The 22,071-nt window shown below is 35.9% G+C and overlaps 1 protein-coding gene across 1 annotated transcript; it reads left to right on the top strand.

Annotated features, from left to right (window-relative positions):
- Positions 1-1,297: 1,297 nt before the first annotated feature.
- On the top strand, positions 1,298-20,466 carry LOC149090283 (2-Hydroxyacid oxidase 1-like). Its single transcript, XM_089233803.1, has 9 exons — positions 1,298-1,410; positions 5,907-6,041; positions 6,877-7,028; positions 12,471-12,726; positions 12,845-13,014; positions 15,655-15,746; positions 16,809-16,970; positions 18,470-18,539; positions 20,199-20,466. The coding sequence occupies exons 2-9, from the start codon at positions 5,917-5,919 to the stop codon at positions 20,267-20,269; spliced, it is 1,098 nt and encodes a 365-aa protein (XP_089089929.1). The 5' UTR covers positions 1,298-1,410; positions 5,907-5,916; the 3' UTR covers positions 20,270-20,466.
- The last annotated feature ends 1,605 nt before the right edge of the window (positions 20,467-22,071 follow it).

Raw genomic sequence — 22,071 nt, 5'->3', positions numbered from 1 at the left:
TATTGATGATGGAGTTTTTTTCCGATAAATTAAACAAAAATCGAATTTCACTCACAGACGGCGCTGTAAAACAAAAACTCGACACAACACATAAAATGCAACTCAAGCATTGTATAATAAATTAAAGTTTATGTGTGTGACAATTTGCGCTGGATGAAACTAGCATATTTCAACATGAGCACCCTTTCAGATGTAGCCCCGAGCTGCACGCAGAGAACGCGTGTGTGCATGCATGGCCCTAAACTTACGTCGTCATAATAAAGCTTGTTTCGTGATATACTACTGTTACTCACGCAAACTCCGGTCATATATCACCATAATGGGCAATTTGCCTGTTGTGGCGTTGTATTTGTATTTGTATAAGGCAATTTCCAACTAGTGAAGTTGCGCGGTAAATGAAGGTGCCATCTATTGGAGGCTCGGTAGGTAAAGAACTTGTTTCTGATGTTCTTTGGTCGGATTTGAACCCGTGGACCTTGACAGTAATATTCATAGTGGAAGACGAGCATCTTGCCTCTGCACCACTCTGACACTTCCCCGCCCCCCATGATATACGGGTGATGCCACCTGTGTTCCATATTTTGAAGTGAAAATGAAAAATGCTAAATTTTCCTGCTATGCAAGTATCGTGGTGAAGGTCTACCAGCTTGCTCTCTGTAGAGAGAATTTTTCAAAACTGGGAGCAGATCGCATCCACCCCTTGAAGTAAGAAACCAATCTCAGCTGACCATCACTGTGCCGTGAACGGGTTTCGAACCTCTGTATCATTCCAATTTTAGTATATGAACTGCCGAAGCGGATACGACGATCGAATCTGGTCCTGCACTCTACTACTACTATTACTGGGTTGTAGATGCACCTGAAGTATTTTTCTTTGAAGGTTTTCTGAGGAATCCGTACATGCAGGAAAATGTGCGTGTTACATACCTCACGTAGGAACGATTACTTCGGTAAATGCGCGTTATATATTCGAGCAGTGCTGCCATCTCTCTTTGAATCACAAGCAGAAACAAATCTGCAGGTTGTTGCCTAATGTCTGCTCGACTGCTGTCAGTGGAGACACGTTTTCTAAATGGAAGACCGGCTCACATGCTTATCTAGACCACAGACAATTCCAGTAGAATCTTAAAAACGATATTTATACGTTGTTTTCAAAATATCCCGCTATTGTTAGGAAAAGAATAGTCTTATCCTCCTCTTATCAACTATTCATTATCTCCTGAACACAACGTAAGAAGGGAAGCGATAAGAATCGTATTTGTCAGTTTGCCGAATGGTAGCCGATAAGTCCCTCCCCCTTCAGTTTTTTTCCACGTAATATCACGTTCAGTATTTGTATAATCAACTTGGTAACGGTTCCTTTCATCACGGGGCTTTGATTTTGAAGATTGAATTCACACGCAAACAGTAGTAAGTAGGAAAAAAGTTAATACAGTATATATTGTTTGGATTTACTACGGAATAATTCATTCAATTCTGAGTGAGTATCACTGAAATGTGCTCAAATAGCTATTTGAGCACATTTCAGCGATACTAACTATACTAGTTAGACATATTCAATACCGAATTGACTGTGGAAAAAAAAATACTGTTATGAAAATTATGTAGTCATTATCTATCATTTGTTATGTCATTTTTCGCCTGTAAATAACCATCGATGCATTTCTTTGTAAATCTCGCTGAATCGATGACAAACTTGGCAAGTTTGGTGACAGCTCCGATAATTTCGCGATGTCATAGCGCCAAGAGAAACCTATAGATGCCACGAGAATATGGTACGTAGAGAATATGGTACACAGGCGAACTTTCTTCGCCTGTATCTAAGCGCCAACAAGTAAAAACTAAAAAGAGAAGAGTTTTGTTTTTATCTCTTGTATGTGAAGAGAGAAATCGCTCTCTATTTTTAGCGTGTTTCGTCACAATCTCTGCTTGTAAATACGTGCGAACAGCTGTTCTGTGAAATGAATCTGTGTTGCCCTTCGAATTGATTCGTGCTTATGAGAGACATTATCCGGAAATTGGTAGGTGTTGGAATGTGCGTGTACGCGTTGTGAACCTAACGTGAAGTTTGTTTCCACGTAATGAATTTACATTGTTCGTGCCGCCACTTGTCATCAAATTTTCTAACTATGAGTGAATTGTAATGATTGAATAATTCTATCGGTGTGTGGGCCTGTTGCTCTCTGTAGCGACACTTTTTAATGGGAAGTTGGAACCACAGAAAACCAAACTTTAGCCAACCACTACCGTAGCGACGGTGAAGTTCGAACCCGGGTTCTGGCGATGCGAGTCCGCAACTATGACCACTCGACCACCACAGCGGCCTTTCTAAAAGACTAAAACACAAATTTTATGCATAATGTAAACTAACTTCCAAGCATAACTTGAGCATTTCGTGAACTCCACTCGCAAATTTTGGAGGGGGGGGGGGGTGTTTTAATTCTCGTGGGGGAAAAAAAACAAAAAACTAACATGTATATTATTCTTGAATACTTTTACTCACCATTGAAGAAGCAAAATAATCAATGAAATTTAATCGCATGAAATTTCATCAGCAATAGAGCTTCCACCATTCTAAACTGATACGAGTTCGATCTTTTCCCTTAAAAATCTTATAAGATCGGTTGGATGCACTACCCGTTTCATGAGGTTTCACTATTTCATACAGTGGGAGCATTGATAAACTGTAGAACATGCTTTAGTCTCGGAGATTAACTTTTGGAGTTCCTTTATTTGACTGCGGAAGTAACTTTTGCATGTATATGAGTGAGAACGGTACTTCCTTCCTGAATATTAGCCCGGAAGAGATAAGTAAGTATCTCCACAACTTTACCCGAAACTTATATTCAAAATAAGTTATTCGTAGCATTATGAACGTTGTCTATGGATCTTCTCTTCATATGCAAATTATTGAACCAGTTATTTACTGAAACTTGTATTTTCTATAACCTTGTATTTTGAAGAAAATTCAAAAGCTTAAAAATTTTAGTGAAACAGTTTCATCAAATACAAAGTTCGACAGATAAATGGTTTAGCAATACAGTGAAACCTCTCTTAACGGACAACCCTCAGATATGGCCACCCTCCTTTTACGGACGAATGTTTTTGTTCCGTTGGTGTCCACAAAAGAGAGGTTTCACTGTACAAAAAGAAAAGCATCAACCGAATGAGCCTTTTGAGAGATTTTTTTATGAAATCATTAATTAGTCGATAATTTAATAAATTTCGAAACATTTGAAATTTTATGTGCGTGAAGATTCGACTAAATATCATATACAGCGAAACCTCGCTACAACGATCTTCGATATAACGATAAACCCCTTTGCAACGATATTTCTTCAAATCTTGTTTGGAATCGCCTATAGTCTAATGTTGCATTCCTCTCCATAAAACGATATAATTTACTGCGATAACCCCCCCCCCCCCCGTAAAGATATTTTTTGAGGAAATATTGAAATTATTAAAAATATATATATAGGCTATACAACGATATTTTTTATTCACTCGAAATACTCAATATATTTTTAAACTCGCCACACACATTTTATTTTTCTGAGGACATTTAATAATATCGGTACCGTATATACTCGTGTATAAGCCGACCCCCCTACTTCAGCACCACCGAAACCGCAATAAATTGAAAATCCGTGTATAAGCCGATCCCCAAAAAATCCGTGCATTTCAGAGAAAAAAAAATCTTATAATTCCATGAAAAATGAATAGCTTACGGAAATTTACAACAGAAAACGATTCAAACTTTTTAAACCGTTTCTTCTGAGTCTCCAAGCTCATCGTAATCCATCAGATCATCATAGAGGGTGCGGCATCGCCCCTATGAAGGGTACGCTGTCATCGCCATTGTCACTTTCAAAGAGGATATCATCTTCAGTTCCTTCAATCGCATTGCTGATGCAACACTTTTTGAAGGATCGGATGATAATTTCGGCGGAAACGGATTTCCACGCCTCATGTACCCATTGGCACACTAGGCCAACGTCAGGTTTCTTCAAGGCACCACCTTTTGTGGTTGCTTTATCATCGGAACTCATCCATTCGATCCACAAATTCCTCAAACAGTCTTTGAAAGGCTTGTTATGCTCACATCTAAAGGCTGTACAATCGACGTTAGCCCACCTGGTATCAAAGTCAATGATGTTTTCGATTTCTTTGCCTCGTCTTTGACATTTTCGGGGGTTTGAACATATCCCATACCAATAATGCCGGTTTCTCGAACACTGCTACAAAAATGACTACTGATTGTGCGGGTCGATATTTTCTCATCAAAAACTGACCCGAGTATAAGCCGACCCCCCCACTTGAGGAACGAATTTTTAAACAAAAAAACTCGGCTTATACACGAGTATATACGGTACTTGGAACAACCTGGCTGATCACCGAAAGTGTTGATGAAGTTTGCGGTGTCACTATTTTTTTATATCAAAGTGTATTACGATAGACCTCTTTACAGGGGCACGCATCTTCAAAGCCCGTATTGCGCTATAAAAGTTTGAAAAACGTTCTTTTACAAAACTTGAGAATGCAATAAATAGACGTATCGAACGAATGTACCCGATATGCTTATTGGTAGCATTTTTAAAGTTTTATAAAAGAACTTTTGTCAAACTTTAACATTGTAATCCCGGCCTAACCAAATTTTGTTATCAATACTAATCGAGTGAAATTTTTTGTCGCGAATAAACACTCCAAAGGGCATTTTTTTGGTAGAACTGACAAGGCCGATTTAGAAAAGATGCCAACAGTAGCATAAATTTGATGGCAATTTTATGATAATGTTGCCTCTCGCGATATATAACGATAAATAAGCTACGATATTTTTTCTTGCTCCGCAGAATATCGTTATATAGAGGTTTCACTGTATTGTATTATTCTCTGTATTTTATGAAAATTTTTTTTATATATATCTACACATTTTTGGAATTGAAAATATGGTATTTTGAAGAATTCATAATCAGAATTCGCACTCTCAGGCTGGATGCCGAGTGAAGTCTTTATTTGCTTTTCACAACTGTTGACGTTATTTGGGAAAAAAGTATTTGAATAACATGTTAGTCGTCATGTTATTCATCTTACATACGTCATTTTTTTTACAAAGGGCCGTATAGGTATATATTGGGTGAATATACATAAATTTTATTTTTTTTCACCTATAACTTGTTTTTAGAAACTTCTAAAAACAAGCAAGTGCATGAACTTCTTCATGCACTTTTTCAGATCACGTAAGTGACCAGCGGCATATATTTTTCGATCACCGTAACACATTTATTAGATCACTTGAGTGGCCTGCAATACTTTTTCAGATCACTTAAGTGACCTGCAATACTTTTTCAGATCACTTAAGTGATTCGGAGCACAGTTATACTATACGTAAGTGATCCGCAGCATGTTTACACATCACTCAAGTAACTTGAGTGCCTGTCACGTTAGCGCCAACTGCTTACACACGAACAGATTCCTTAATTAGGTGGCCCGCGGCACGTTTTCTAATCAATGGAGTGAGAGTGTGGCCCGCACTCTCCTAAAGGCTGAACACGATTGTTGTTGAGTAAACATTTAATTTTTTTCAACTGTATTGAAAAGAAATACATGAAATTCTCATAAGAATTAACCTAAATTTTTCATCGGCTTTGAATTAGCCGCAAGATCTAAAGATAATGTTTTTTTTTAAAGCTGTATAAGCCGCTGCTTTATTTCAGAAAATTACGGTAGTTGTTTTAAATGCTTATACAGCCCTCTGTGAAATAAATGACGTATCTATCATCTGATACGTATCTGAATACTTCTTGTTGCTGGAAGTTTGTTTCAACGGATTAACAGTTTTTGTGATCTAAGGAATTTATTTTGCTTTATAATAATTATTATAATAGTTTTTTTTATTGTATTTGCAGGTGAGAAACGATGCTTGCTTTGGAAGATTTCGAAAGTTATGCAGAAAGGCACATGCATAAAGTGGTACACGCTTTCTACAGCATGGGTGCAGAGAAAGAAACCACTCTCAAAGATAATACAGAGGCTTTCAAGAGGTAAGCGCATCTGTTATTATTAGGGCTAGGAATCGATTAAAATTTTCAAATGGTTAATCAAAAATTTTTAATGGATTAATACAATTTTAATCTAACATTTTTTGTGACCATATAATATTAATAGATGCTTAAAAATATATTCTATTCATTTCACTCACCTATTCTGTAGGGTTTAGGTTAAGAAATTAAGGTGCGCCGCTTCAAGCAATTTGATATGCTGAACGTAATTGCCAAAACCTGTAATTTATTCACTTGGATCTTGTCGTTTTTTTTTTTTAAATCAGTTAATTTTGGTTATTCACTAATTTCGAAACTACTTTCGATTACACTGTTGCTTGTTTGCCTGGAAACTCCTCTGGAATGGAACTTGTGAGGAGATGAGCTGTGCTTCTAAGAATACAAAGAACTACTGTTCATGGTGGAGACAATAAATTTTGGTATTGTATTCTAAAACTTTTTCGTCAAACTCAATTTGAAATTGAAATCATCAGTTTTCATTGAATCTAATTTGATCAAAATATTGGTTCAAATATTTTTAAATATGGTCACTTATCCAAAATTTTCTGTATAGAACATGATTTATAAAACATATCTAATCGGTTTTTTCAAAAAAAAGATCAAAATAATTCACAAACTTTCAATAAAAATTTCAATCGAATTGATTAATTAAACTAAAATTTTTAACCGTGTTAAACAATGATCGATTAACCGACCCAATTAATCGGACCAGCCCCTAGTTACTACTCGTAAAAATGAAAACAAAAAATTTCGAACTTTATATATCTTGAAGTTCTGACCTTTACGCTAATTTGTTTTGAAATTCTATTTTTTTTAGATACATCTTTATTCCGAGAATGTTGGAAAACGTGATCCACAGAGATTTATCAACTACCGTACTTGGTAGGAAGATCGCCATGCCTGTCGCGTTAGCGCCAACTGCTTACCAGAGAATTGTCCACCCTGACGGTGAAATCGCCGCCGCCAAAGGTTAGCAGACAAACAATTTACGTCATGTTTTTCAAAAGCTCAGGTTGTTTGTGCGGGGGGTGTTATATAAATGGCATTACTTCAGAAGCTTATTTTCCATAAAAAAAAGGGGAACATATCCTTTTTTTTTTCGAAATTCATTTTTCAACGGTTTTTGTATTTTTGTGGATGAGCTCTATCGGATTATGCAACAGGGTTTATTCCAATGGGCATATTTTTGGTAAAAATTACAATGTAAAGTTGGTTGTTTCTACCAAAAGGGAACACATCCACCTCGTTCATCCACTTCGGTATTTTTTGGTACAACCTCTCTATATAATGGTAACCTATGTGATCCAAAATTTTGTCCGCTAACGAGAAGTGTCCGTTAATGGATAGTAAAATACATCGAGTCCAGTGGACGTAATTAAAATTCGACCGTTAATCGAGGTGTCAGCTAACGAGAGTGTCCGTTATGGGAGGCGTACGCTAATGAGAGTGTCCGGTATGAGAGGTTTCACTGTAGAGTGATCGTGTTTCCTATGTTAATGACGCAGGGTATATTCCTGGACTAATTAAAACTTTGTAACAGGTGACGTAGGAAATTACAATTTTCCAGACTTGATTGCCTCCAATTCTAATCAAAAGGTAACATTTCCAGTAATTTTCTTTCAAAACGGGAAATTTTTAAGGTTTTAATGTAGATAACTCCCTTGAATGTTAATTAAAAACTATAATATTTAAATACAAAAATAACTATAATACATAAAACCTTATTTAATAACTAATTCCTTTAGGCCTGCTGGAAGGACTTTTCAATCCCTTGAGGCTACAAAGTGTTTGAATTATGCATGTATATATTTGTTTATTATACAGGTTGGTAATTATCGACCTCCCAATAATTACACACGCGATTCCTTGTGAAGAACTAATATAGAAAAGTGTTTTCCGTTCTTGGATTGGACAAATATTAAGTGAGTTATAAGGTTTTAAAATTTTGGGACGTGCCATTTTTCTAACAGTCAGTTTTGTGAAAAACGTAAGTACATTTCTCCGCCAGCAGCGAATTGTCACTTCTTGAAAATTAACTGAAGTATTCAATCCCATTATAGAAGATAAGTTCTGCCTTTTTCCTTCACGATTGACGTTTTCTCTTTATGTAGTGTGATATTATAACCTCGTTATTACGTATAACATTACGCATAAGCTTCGCTCCCCCCCATGTTGGCGAATTTATTAACAGATTCGTAAAGTGTTAGCCAAATGAAAAAAAATTCTGTTTGAAATTTTTTTAGCCAAATCAGTACTTTTTTGCCAAAATGGGGAAATATGTTTACTTTCAATATCAAGCCGAATTTTTTGAGGGAAGGTGCGGTGCATACAGTGTATACGTGTTTACTGCGCGATCGTTATTTTACGTTATCGTTTTAATCAGATTACGTGTTTGATCAATAAAATGACAATATTTCTTTGGAATTTTTTGAAATCATCGAAACTGTTACACGTATAAAAGGCTTCAATGAAGGATGTAAAAAATTTAGGGAAAGTGGAAATGTTCCCTTTCGAAAACAAGCTTTTTACTTGAAAACATTAATCTGCACATGATTAGTGCAGTGATACTGGGGTTCCAACGAGTAATGATAACTCGTCAAACCCCCCTTGATTTGTATAGAGCAGGGGTGGCCAACCTGCGGCACGCATGCCAAAAGTGACAAGCCATGGCACAGGAGTGGCACACGAATGATTTAAAAAAAAAAGAAAAAACTATTCCATTTTTTTCAGGCAAAGAAATTTCCCCCAAATTTAAAACAATTCTTTTCTCATGAATGATGGTCTTGTAGGCTACCAAAGCTACATTTAACAATTGTAGGCACTCTCAAAATAATAACTATGTGAGAGAGATGACTTTTTCTATTTAATCCGTTTCTGTTCGGTTTTTCATCTTTGGGGCATAGTTGCTAGACGCTCACGTGTACGAGATTATTCAGGATCGTGTCCACATGAGGGACATGCATTGCATAATACAATTACATTGTATATCCATGAATCCTTCGGAGGACGGAGAGTTAAACCCTCTTACAAAGTTTGGGGGGGGGGGGAGCAAGCACTCTGAGTTCTCAAGTTCTGGTACTTTGGTTATATTATATTTGGACACCCCCTATTTTTTTACGGGCATCTTTTTTCCGCCCCCTCCTCGATGATGTAAGTTTACAATACTTAATGAATTTTTGGTTGAAATAAACATGTGTACATAATAGGTCGAATTGCCACTGTGGTGGACTCGCATCGCGAGGTCCCGGGTTCGAACCCCACCGGCGCCACAGTGGTGGTCGGCTGAAGTTTGTTTTCTGTGGTTCCCAACTTCAAGGCGCGAATGCGAGCCGATCTCCCCGTTAAAAAGTCTCGCCACGGAGAGCAACAGGCCTACAAATATTCAATTATTACAGTTCACTCACTTCTGAAATATAGATGGTAGCACTGAAAAATCAGACACAACACTATATACGCACTCAGACTGTTAGGTACTTACCCTACCGGCATAACTCACTAGGTAGTACATTGCCCATGGCGATAGACCGGAGTTGTGCTCGAGTTGGAAGAAGAAAACCACCTCCTTGTTAGGCAATCGCCTATTGTGACCTTTGTGTTTGTGTCTATGCCCAACATAAGTGTAGGTAAGATGAATTTTTCTATCGATTATGAATTACAAAATCTGCATTGAGATACTCGAATTTTCTGGCAAAAATAAAGACAATTTAGAACTCAGAAGCGTGATGCAATGAACACTTTTACGAAAATAGGGACAACCGAACAATATTTTCCAGGAACAGGAGGAACGCTTGTTATGTTAATATATATATGTGTGGAACGCAGATCGGAAATAATCTCGATTGCGGCACAGCTTCCAGAAAGGTTGGCTATCCCCAGTATAGAGATCAACTGACTGAGGCATTTACTCAGGAAGCAGCAACGCTTCCCTAATGAACTAAAAGATACGAATTCAATGATACGAATTCAATGATACAAATTTAAAATCATAATAGAAATTTTAAATATAAAGTAAAACATTAATTTAAATTTTAATTAACGAGTAATATATCATAGTTAATTTATTTTATTATTTTCTGAAAGTTATTCAGAGTCGGGTTATTACATTCAAAATTTTGAAAATAAGGACTCATACTAATACCCACTTGAAAACGACTCTCAATTACCTGTATTTACAACAGATGACGCTACTATACTTTAAAACAAAATCATTTTCTAATGAACAAATTTACTATAAGAGGGGCCAGTGAGTCAAGTCAAGTCTGCCTAGGGGGCCAGAAATTTCAACCTAGGGACCCTGCTCCAAAATGTGGGTGGGGGGAGAAGGCATGTTCTCCCCATAAGTTTTCATTATCGTCCTGCAAGACTACGTAAGGAGAACAGAACAAGCTCCTGGGAAGTGCACACGGAGCTCCCAAGGGCTTCGCGGAGTAGTGGTTGAGAGCTACTCACTAGGGAATAGGTCGTCATAGTCTCGAACCCGTCAATGTATATGGACCACCATCATTTGTGATATGAATGATTCATCCCCGCACCAAGTACGAACTTGCGTTTATCAAACGGGAAAAAGGAGACACAGAGGCAAATTTAGGGGGGGGGGGTTATGCCCCAGGGCAGCAAGAAATATATAGTCTTTTTAAATAGGTTATATTTGATAAATTGATGGTCAAGAGGAATAGACCAGAATAGGATTGGGGCGGCACAACATTAGCGTAGCCCGCAGGCAGCAAAGCCATAAATACAACTCTGCATGGCAATTATCACGACGCACAGTGGTGCGTTTTGCGAAAAACGCGGTCTCAGAACTCTTTACTCGCCTTGAAATACGTTGCATATTCTTGAAAACTGTTTGGAACAAGAAATATGTTTTTTAACAGCCGGGTGCAGATTATGTAATTGAAGAGATTTCAAGGATGTGTGAAATGGATAAAAAATGATATGTTTGTATTATGGCTACTGATAAAATTGAAAAAAAAAACATAGCATGGATGTGCCAATGATGCCCTATCATCACACATGCAATGCATATAATATTTGAATTGCAGTAAGACGTTAGAATACCGTTGTGATGGCATTAAAAACCTATAATAACATTAAAATGCTGCATGCAAAAAATTAATTAGGAATCCAAAAAAGAAGTAAAAACAGGAAGTTAAAACAAGCATAAAACATAATTTAAACACAGAAATTTATAATAAAAAGTTGGTAATGGATGGAAAAATGTTTCTGGGGTAGAGGTCTGGGTGTGAAATCTTATGGTCACCATTATACATTAATGCGTATCATAATAATATTATGATTATATAACTAGCTACAAACCCGGCGCTGCCCAAATTTTCTCAATATACTGGGAGCATTGAAAAAAAGACAAAACACGGTAACCAAAGTAAACATTCCGAAAGTCATTGTTAAGGCCTACGTGTTGCCTGACGGTTTTTCGCCAAATTCCGGACTTTTCCGTGATATGACGAACTTTTAAAGTAGCCTGTCGTTCAAGTCAGTTCCTGTTTCGTACATGAGTATATACAAACTTGACGACGATCATCTAAAATTGTAGATTTGTATAGAGAACAGACATACTCACCCCCCAGAAAATCAGTTTTGTATACATAGATATCGCTCAAATAGCCAAAACTAGTTTTGTGTTATTGAAGACGTTTTGTAGTTTTTTCCCCTACGTAATTTCTCCTAACGATTTTTCCCTATGCTAGATATGAATGCATCAGAAAAAATAATGCATTGGTACACATCTTGAGAATTTTCGCAATAAAATTTTTCGAATTTATTTAAATTTTTGATGTATTTGCTCTTTCATGAATCAGTTATTTTCCTTCTTTTTGTTCTCTTATTAGTCTCAGGAAATTCTGTTCACCACCGATTCCTTGTGTGTACTTCGCAGAAAAAATGAGAACGTTTGTTAAGACCAGTCGAGATTTGCAATTTATTCTTTTTTTTGCGTTTTCTGTACACCTCTCTGTTATAATGTGATTGATTAATTAATTATTGTTAATCATATTCTATCGAAAGAGGAAGTCATTCTCATCTTGCAAGCAGACAAATGAATCTTCCCGGACACATTTCCAGATCAGTTAAATGTTCCGCGGAACATTTAGAGTTCACTAAAGTGGCTCTATAGAGGACTTATCAATAGAAGGCATATTAGTCCAGGTGCCTACAAAATAGTGAAAGGTTTTTCCTCGTTTTTTTCACACTCAGTAAAGGTGCCACTAAGAATATTTCACATTTTTATAAAGGGTGGTTGATGACGTAAGCATCATTCACCCCCCCCCCCCCCAATCGTCATCCAAAGTAAGAAAATTAAAAAAAAAACCCTTCGATGCTGACGTCATACTTAAATGACTCCATGACCCCTTATTGCGATATGACTGTAAATATACGATATTTATTTTACAGCCGCCGAGAAGATGAACACCATATACACTATGAGTACAGTGTCAACAACGTCTGTCGAGGACATACAGGCAGCTGCTCCAAATGGAATACACTGGATGCAGTTGTACATCGCCAATGACCGGAAGGTTACAGAGCGTATGATCGCCAGAGCAGAGAATAGCGGCTTCAAGGCTCTCGTCATGACCGTGGACACGCCTACAGTTGGTCTTCACCTAAAGAGTCAGAGAAATAAGTTCTATCTCCCTCCTCATTTAAGGTACCACAAAAGAAAATCTCTATCCTTCTTGACATTGCCATTACATTTGTTTAAATTATTAATACGATTACTGCACCAACGATTTCAAGTTAGTGAGAAGTTTCACTTTCGACTGCAGCGTTCCAAACATTCCAGAGCTTTACGAGAACGCAAAGAAATTCATCACAGAAGACGGCGTGGACCCCGCTCTTTTGACAGCTCAATTTAAAAAGGATCTCACGTGGGATGATGTCACGTGGATTCGCAAAGTCACTAAACTGCCGATCGTTTTGAAAGGAATCTTGACAGGTAATTTATTTAAAAAAAGAAACACACGCACACACTATCAGCGTTATAAGACCATTTTACCCACTTTACGATCAAGGACGTAATATTGCGTCCAAATGCCAATGGAATAAATTCAAACGAAAATCTTTCTGTTTTCTTTCCTCTCTCCTCGTCACCACGAAACTTTGCTGCAACCATTTGAAAAAAAAAAGTAATTCTTTTTATCTCCGCGATCAAGAGGTAAAAAGCTTCGACTCTAAAGTTAAAAGGTTCTACTACATTGATATTTGTTTTAGGTTCTACTACAGTCGGGCCCGCTTATAAAGAACACGGGTATTAAAAATTTTCATGTACAACGAAGTTTTTCCGTGTCCCGTGAATTTCGTATTGCATCTCTGTGTCCTTTTCATTCCTTATAACGAACACCAATTTCAGCAAAGTACCCTTATAATGAATTTTGAGCTGCTTTTCAAATACGAATTGTTTAACATCTAAATCTTCTTATCTCTAAATTTACCTTTCACACAGTGAGCCTGTTTCCCTTGCAAGAAAATATATTTTAGTGTTTTTCTGAGTATTGTAAAAATGGTAAAATCCTCTTCACTTCACTTTTATTTATACTTTTTTCTGTTAAATCCTTAGAGAAGGTCTAGAGCCTCCTATACAGAAACATTTGTAGGAAGGAAACATTAAGGCTATTTTTTTTGTTCCAGAGAATCCAACCTTCAAAACACCTTTTGTTCACATTTGCCTATCTTTGGCTACATTCGAAGAATGCTTACAATATCGAAAAATGATTATCGTGTATGTGAACCATGCTTCATTTCGCTTGAACGCACCATTTTCAAAACCTGTACGGACATAACGAATAGTTTTCTCTGTTTTTTTCGACTTCGATATACGCAGGTCCGACTGTATATACAGGTTGGGCGAAGAGTCCGTAGAAACTTTAAAAATGAATAAAAACCGGAAAAATAACCGAAATAAAAAACGATTTGCGGGGTTAGCATCGCTAGGTCAAGGGAATTTTTTCGACAAGGAAAAAAAGAAACCTAACTAAAAAATAGCCGATAGGTGGCGCTTACGTACACAAATCAAAGAAAAGATACACAAATAAGAACAGAATGCTTTCAAATCGTTTATTACAGTTTTATGTGTTCCCAGGCGAGTCACAAATCCAGCAACGACTTGTTTGCGTGAAAGAGAGATGCGCTTTCTCTCTACTTTATGCTTTCGTTTATGCAAGACAGAGCAGCTACTCACACTGCTACTCCGGTCAAGGCATTCCTGATACAGACATTCGGGGAAAACAAAATCATTAGCAGGCGTTGCAGGTTCCCATGGCCTCCTTTGGCCAGATTTGACTCCTTCTTGTTATGGGGATATTTGAAATCCCGCGTGTATCGATCCGGTCCATCCAATCTGTCGGAACTGAAAGATGCGATCCGCCGAGGGTGTCATGTATACATCCGAACCTGTTGCCGTTGCTGGATTTGTGACTCGCCTGCAATGGGTTATCCCCTGTGGCCATGTACAACACATACTGCTGTAATAAACGATTTGGAGGCATTGTGTTTGTTATTTGCGTATCTTTTCTTTGACTTGTGTACGTCAGCGTCACCTATCGGCTGTTCTTTGAGTTACTTTTTTTTGCTGCCTGAAAAATTCCCGTGACCTAGTGATACTAACCCTGCAAAACGTTTTTTATTTCGGTATTTTTGCCGGTTTTTATGAAGTTTTGACGTTTCTATGCCCACCCCGTATATGAATTTTTGTTTTACGGTATAAATTTACAATATAATTTTTTTTGAACTATAAATTTATATCAAAATTTGTCTTTTTAGTTCCTGTGTTTGGAAATTGATCATTTGTACCATTAACTTATAGCTCAATATTTTTCGGTCTGTATACGGGAAGGGTTTTTTGGAAAGTGTTCATTTGTTTCGGACATATATGAGAAACCACTCCAAAAAAAATTCTGATGTTTTTTAATATATAATCGGCGGATTATATGCATGAAAATACGGTATAGTTTTGATGGGCATAACTTTGAATTTTATAAAAGTGTCTTTCGCAAAATGTTTTTTTCATACTTTGATGTCACTCTCCGCTATCCATATGAAGGTTTTTAACAGCTGGTTGATGCGAATATATAATTAGGAAAGTGAGAAAATTCAACTGCCTTTGCGGGGAAACGAACCCACTTCCTTTCACTTTCTAGGTGACGGTCCCGTTCAGTGCACACGAGCTCCAAGGAAAGACTGAGATATTCGTTACCTTTGTATTCTAGTGGCCTAGGGCAGTGTTTCTCAACCGCCGGGCCCTAAAATTAGTCACACCGGGCCGTGAGTGATTCGAAGCTTCATTTTTTCCCCATTAATTTCTCGTTAGTTGTGTATATTGCCAGGCTCCTTTCACTTACACAAAATAAATTTACCGGGCCGCGGGCTTCCAAAAGTTGAGAACAACTGATCTAAGGCATTCACCCAGAAAGTGAAAGGACGTGGGTTCGAATCCCGCAAGGGCTGTTGTGTGTGTGAATTGTCTCTCTTTCCAAAATATATTTTTGCATCCAGCCAGCTGTTAAAAAACTTGGTATGATAAGTACCTAATCTGAATTATAATATGTAATCGGAAATGTGTCAAAACTTTGATTTGTAGTTGCTGATGCTCTGAAAGCTGTAGAACACGGAGCTGCCGCAGTTTGGGTCTCGAACCATGGTGGAAGGCAACTTGATGGAACTCGAGCAACGGTAAGTAATTTCCATCGTAAAATAATTTACAGGGTGTCTGGTAAGTCCCGATGCAACCTTTATCTCATCAACCGTTCATCGTAGCGGCATGGTTTCAATTTGAAAAGTGGTCAAAATGTGTTCAGAAATCACCCTGTACCACTTTTAAGAGTGAAAATACAGTGTGTCACAAAACAAAAAAAAATCTATATTTTATATGAACATCCTGTCGTTCAAGGTTCTAAGTGCGATATTCACTAAGATATTTGAATTTAAGCATCGAAGAGAGAAAGAGAGAGAGAGAGAAAATGTGTGAAAGAACAGCATTAATGGGGAAAAGAAGCGTAGTTTGTGCTGTCCTTCTACGACTTTTCTCCGATTTTTGATTTCGAACATCTTAGTTAATAGCGCACTTAGATTTTGGAATTTTATTTGTCGGGCTTACGAAAGACATGGCTACAACTTCGTAATTGGATATTTTAAGACAAGGTGTCCATATGAAAATTTAATTTTTTTTATTTTGTGACACACTGTATTTTGACTCTCAAAACTGTTACAGGGTGATTTTCGAACACATTTTGAAGATTTTTCAAACTGGAACCACATACCTCTATGATGAATGCTTGATGATGGCCGCATTAGGACTTATATGTGGGAAAAAATAATTTTTGTTCATACACACAATTCCACAATATTGAATCTTTGAGGTGAGCTTTCGGGAGAAACTTCAATTATAAATTTCTTATGATCACTAGTATTAATTTAGATCTGCTTCTGAGCCGAATTTTCAACACATATCCATTCAATATGATGATGTTTCGTGTGTTAATAAACTTTTTCTTTTAATTGAGTCAATCCGATGCAATAACCAAATGTGAAATTTCACCGCATCTCATTGAAGGTGGTGAGTGTTTCGTCAATATCGTCTCAGGATATCATTAAACATTCAAAAGTGAAATTCCATCGATTATCGTCAACAGCACATCATATTTTTGTGTCATGTATCAATGTATTATAATTCTAGATAATTTATGAAAACATTGGTATTTTTGTGTCACTGTATGTCTACCTTTCTTCTCGCAGATAGACGCATTGCAGAGCATTGCCGAAGCCCTCAGAGGAACGAACTGCGAGATTTATATGGACGGTGGAATAAGATGGGGAAGCGACGTGCTCAAGGCCCTGGCTCTTGGTGCAAGAGCAGTTTTCGTAGGAAGACCCTTGGCATGGGGCTTAGCATATGATGTAAGTGAATTTTTTTGTTTTTATTATTTCAAGAATTGTATTTTTTTATGGCTTAAATGGAGTCACTCAATATGGAACACGTGAAACGAAATTATAACACTGAGTTCCAACGTCATTTTCACAATACAAATGACGCAAAAAAAGGTACCGTTCAAAGTCGGTTAAAACGATATCGAAGGTTTCGCGAAATTTTGCCGTTATAACCGAGTTGCCACTGAGGTTGACGTTTTGATTACGGTACCTTTTAAGAATGAAAATATAATCATATGCAATGAAATGCTTTACATGAGGATGTTATTTCATTATGGTGACCATGTTATAGCAAGAAAAATGTGGGAAATTGTCAATTCTCGCCAAAGTGTTTTTAGACTGTCTGCCAATAATCCTTGGTGGTAAATAAAGTATTACAACAACTTTGCAGTGAATTGAAATTTATTACACCAAAAAAAAAAGAAAAAAAAGTTGAATATGACAAATATGTGAGATGAATATTTTATGCATTTCTATAATCTCTGATCAAAATTAATAAGATTCATTACAAAATATAATTTATAAATTATGCAAATTACACTCTGTAACAAAAAATTTTTTTTTGTGTTCCGGGGTAGAACTTGGGATTTCTGTGTTGGCTTAGCCCGAATAATCATGAAAACGATGATTACTCCCCTCTTCTGACCTCCCATGTTCTGACCAAACACCACAGGGTTGTTCACGTTATAACCAAAATTTCGCTGTAACGAAGTTTGACTGTAATTTGGACCATACAGTAAAATTGTGCGGAAAATTTTATATATTATTCACATTACGTTGGATTTTTAAAAATATAAAAGTCTTCAGAAAAATAAAGTGTTGGTTTAGTTTTATAGTACTTACAAAGATTCATTCTTAACAACAGCCATTACCTTTACCGTAATCGTAGTTGAAAGTAAATTTAAATCAAACAATATGTAGTTTCATTTTATTAAAATTTTACATAACACCCAGAGCTCAGTCCCCGAAGTGTTATTACCCATAATTTAAAAGATAGTAATTATTTTAAATACGCTTCCGCAACAGCGATAAAACATTGCAAAGGCCACTTCAAAACAATTATTAGCAAATCCCATTTAATACCAGTCAAAATGTAATGAGCGGTTGAATATTCAGTACATCAAATCGTAATTAGCTGGAGGAATATTTATAAGCTTCTCGTGATGTCCTCCAAGCGTTCGAAACGGTGATTTAAAAAATAAAATTATCGATTTTTAGATAATATTTGATTGCGTTATCGACCAAATATGTAAATTGTTTAGAATTTTTTTCCTCTCACTTTTGACGCTGATTGGTTCGACTTAAAGAAAAATGTTTTGAAAACAACATTCTCAAAATTATGCTGAATATTTATACTTTGTAAGCGAGTTGTACGAAATCTCTGTCATTAATTGCATTAAAATAATAAACATTTATTCTCTCTTTATATTTAGATTTAGTTGCTCGTTCACGACTAAATTTATTTCCAGGGTGAAAACGGTGTCCGAAAAGTTCTCGAAATTCTCAAAAATCAATTGAATCATGCCATGACGTTGGCCGGTAATTAACACTTTTCTATTCCTTTCAGTTTGATTAATTCTCAAAATTATACTCAATATTTTATATATATATTTTTTAATTTGCATGATATCTTGAATATCTGATCTGATTTGCAGTTTGATACTGAAACTTGATATTATACCTACAAATATATATATAGAGTTATAACAATATTTGAAAGAATGTGTAAATTTTACTTTAAATATACCTCCATAGACGAAGGTGGAAGGCGATTATACACACACCCTCGGTGATTTGCCCTTTCACATACGAGGAAGCTGCACCATTAAATTCGTAAATGGTTTCAAAATTCATAAAAATTGAAGGAATTGGTATATTTGAATGCAGTTTGCGAGTAAGTTATTTTCACGAAAAGGAAATTTTTTTTTTGAAAAAATGTTAGTTCATGTGTGCATCGATAAATGGCGCTCCACAAAGACAATCACCGAAAATATGTGAATCGGAGTCCTATACAATACGGTGTGTACGATTAACAGCTCATTTCAGAATTTTCCTCTTACTGGCGTTTACATAAGGTTTTCATGTTTACATTGGTTGATAAAGCATTATTGATGAAATTGTTTTACCTCATCCACGAATCACCGACTGAAGCTTTACGAACGTTTCGGACATAGAACAGTTTGAAGAAAGGTTGAGGTCCAATCAGTAATGCCGGACTTTCATGCAACACCTTCTATTGACGAAATATCTAATTAATTTTTTTGTATTAAAAAAAAAAAAACAAAAAAAAAAACACCACCCCTTATTTATTGAGAATACCTTTTTTCGGAAACACATTGAGAGATATATCAATTCCTACAATTTTCATGAATTTTAAAACTATTTACGAATTTCCGGATTGCCCTGTACACCTAATAGCAAAAATTTGCAATGCCCCGACGCTGATATATATTTATAATAATTAGGATATATATAACTTTTTAACGACTGAGTACAAATACATTAACGTCCTCGGCTTCATTTGACACCCCTAGGAGACAAGATGCACACTTTGAGAATCATTGCCGTATAGTCTGTACAAAAGAAAAAAAATAGCTATAGTAAAGTGTGGCTATTCTAATAAGTTGGAAAGTTGTTGCTCTGTATCTTCTTAGGCAAACAGAAAAAAAATTCCATGTTTCTAAGTGCAATATTTACTAATATATTTGAATTCAAAAATCGTAGAAACATTTATGAAACAACAGCAGAAACTAACGGACGACGCGGTTTTTCCCTCATTTATGCTATCCTTTTCCAACTTTCCACAGATTTTGGAATTCGAATATCTCAGCAAATATTGCCTTTATAAACTAGGATATTTTCTGTTGGTCTCAGGAGATACAAGGCAACAACTTTCTAACTGGAACTTAGAGGACAGGGCGACCTAATAAAATTTAGATTTTTCATTTTATGACACACTATTTTCCACTCTCAAAATTAGTACAGGGAAATTTTTGACGCTGTTTGAGCGTATTTTAAACTGGAATCATACCTCTACGACGCGACGGACGGGTGATGAGATAAAATTCGCATGAGCACTTACAGGACACCCTGTATATAAGTTAATGTTAATTTTTTCTTTTTTTCCTTTATCCAAACCGTTCTGTAAAAATATGAAATTATGATTTTTTTAATTGAAATATTATATTTGGTTCTTAGGTTGCAGAGATTACAAAGATGTCGGAGCAGGTTTATTGGAGAAGAGACAATGCTGTTCATCGAAGCTATAAGTTGTGAAAAGCACCGAACATTCGAAAACTTAGATTTAAAATTATTCAAAAATTAAATATTGCTCTGATGGAAAATGTTCATGTGTGAATTTCTTGTGTGAATGGATATCATCAGCTCGAGAACTTAGCATGTACGTTGCTATAGATGTGATAAATCAAGTTGATTATGCATAATAAATGACCATTTTAGTAAGCTTGATGAGTTTCACTGAATTTGTCACTTTTATCGACGATTATGCATACTACTCAAGCGTCGTTGGTAAACTTGATGAATATTTAAAAAGTATAACTTTTACTGTTTACGTAGTGGTAAAATATGATAAATCGATCCCATTGCCGTGATAAGATTTAATATTTATACGACCGTACTTATGAACTAGCGTCTGAACTCTGATTTAACGAATTTTGCCGAACATTCCCGAAATAACTTCTGTAATTTACTCTTATTTGACGAATTCTGAAATCAAAACTTGATGTAACAAACTCCTATTCAACAAATTCAACGATCGTGATACAACGGGGGCTACATTGGTCCAAGCAGTGTCAGTATATTGAAACTACCCAGACCTATGCGCAGCACCCGTTCTGGACGACGTATTTCATTGAAACTTGGTATAGGCGCTTTATGGACCATTGGAAAATGTAAAATAAAAAAAGCGCCACTTTTTTACCTGGTGGTCGATAATTTATATATATTTTTTTTAATTTCATAAATTTCTGCCTCATGGTCTCATTTAGATGTTCTAAAAATTTGGCTGCATTCGGATAAGCAGTTTTTGACCTTCAAGAGTACGGGAACTTTAATTATAATCACTTTGTACATATAATGTCTATCCATCTCTTCCGATTATAATTAAGTGAGACTTTCTAAACACGAGAAAAAATAATACAAATACAACACCACAACAGGCAAAATGCCCAACGAGGTGGCTGAGAAAAAGATGCCCATAATACAGCCATCTATTGAGGAAAATTAGAATTTTTATTCAACTCAGTCAGCAAACGACCAATACGAGTAATTGCCGTTAAAAGTATTTTTCGAATAAGAAATGATCTCGCCTATAAAAGAATTTCGCCTTTTCGAACGAGACATTTACAACTCGGATCGGTGTTTGTCTGGAATGTAATTTTCCGTTCCAATCGATTTCGTTTTACGTGACTTTCGAGTGAGAAATTCTTATTCCCAACTAACGGAAAGAAATTTTTTAACACAAAACTTTAGTCTTTATTATTATCATCACTTCCGAGATAATCAATATGATTATCTCAGTTGCTTATGAAAAGTCAAGATGACGTCACTGTTAATCTTCCAAGTCAGTTTTTTACTGCAAATTTAATAAAAAGATTATAAAACTCACTTTCCTTCATGGAATTAAAGTAAAAGTTATTTATAGAATTGGATAATTTGAATTTTTTTATTTATTTGAAAAATAATCGATGTTTTTAATTTTCAATATAAATGTGAGTTTTTAGATTTCAGACAACATAGAGGAAAAAATAATTATATATATATATATATATATATATATATATATATATATATATATATATATATATATATATATATATATATATATATATATATATATATATATATATATATATATATATATATACAGAGTGATTCCAGAAAAGATGGGAAAAACTTTAACAGGTGATCGTACACACCAATGCAAACAATTGTCATCAAAGAATGCATGGTCTAACACGAAACGCCAACGCAACTTCGAAACGGCCACTCTGCAAACGTTAAAACGGCATTCCTGTCGAAATTTATCGGGAGGAAAAAGAACACCACATGC

The sequence above is a fragment of the Pholcus phalangioides genome, unplaced genomic scaffold (assembly GCF_987345545.1).
Source record: "Pholcus phalangioides strain wild (caught in Gottingen) unplaced genomic scaffold, Ppha-v1.0 ptg000001l_1, whole genome shotgun sequence".
NCBI lineage: Eukaryota > Metazoa > Arthropoda > Arachnida > Araneae > Pholcidae > Pholcus > Pholcus phalangioides.
The sequence above is the reverse complement of the archived record's forward strand: the minus strand, read 5'-3'. Positions and strand labels throughout refer to the sequence as shown.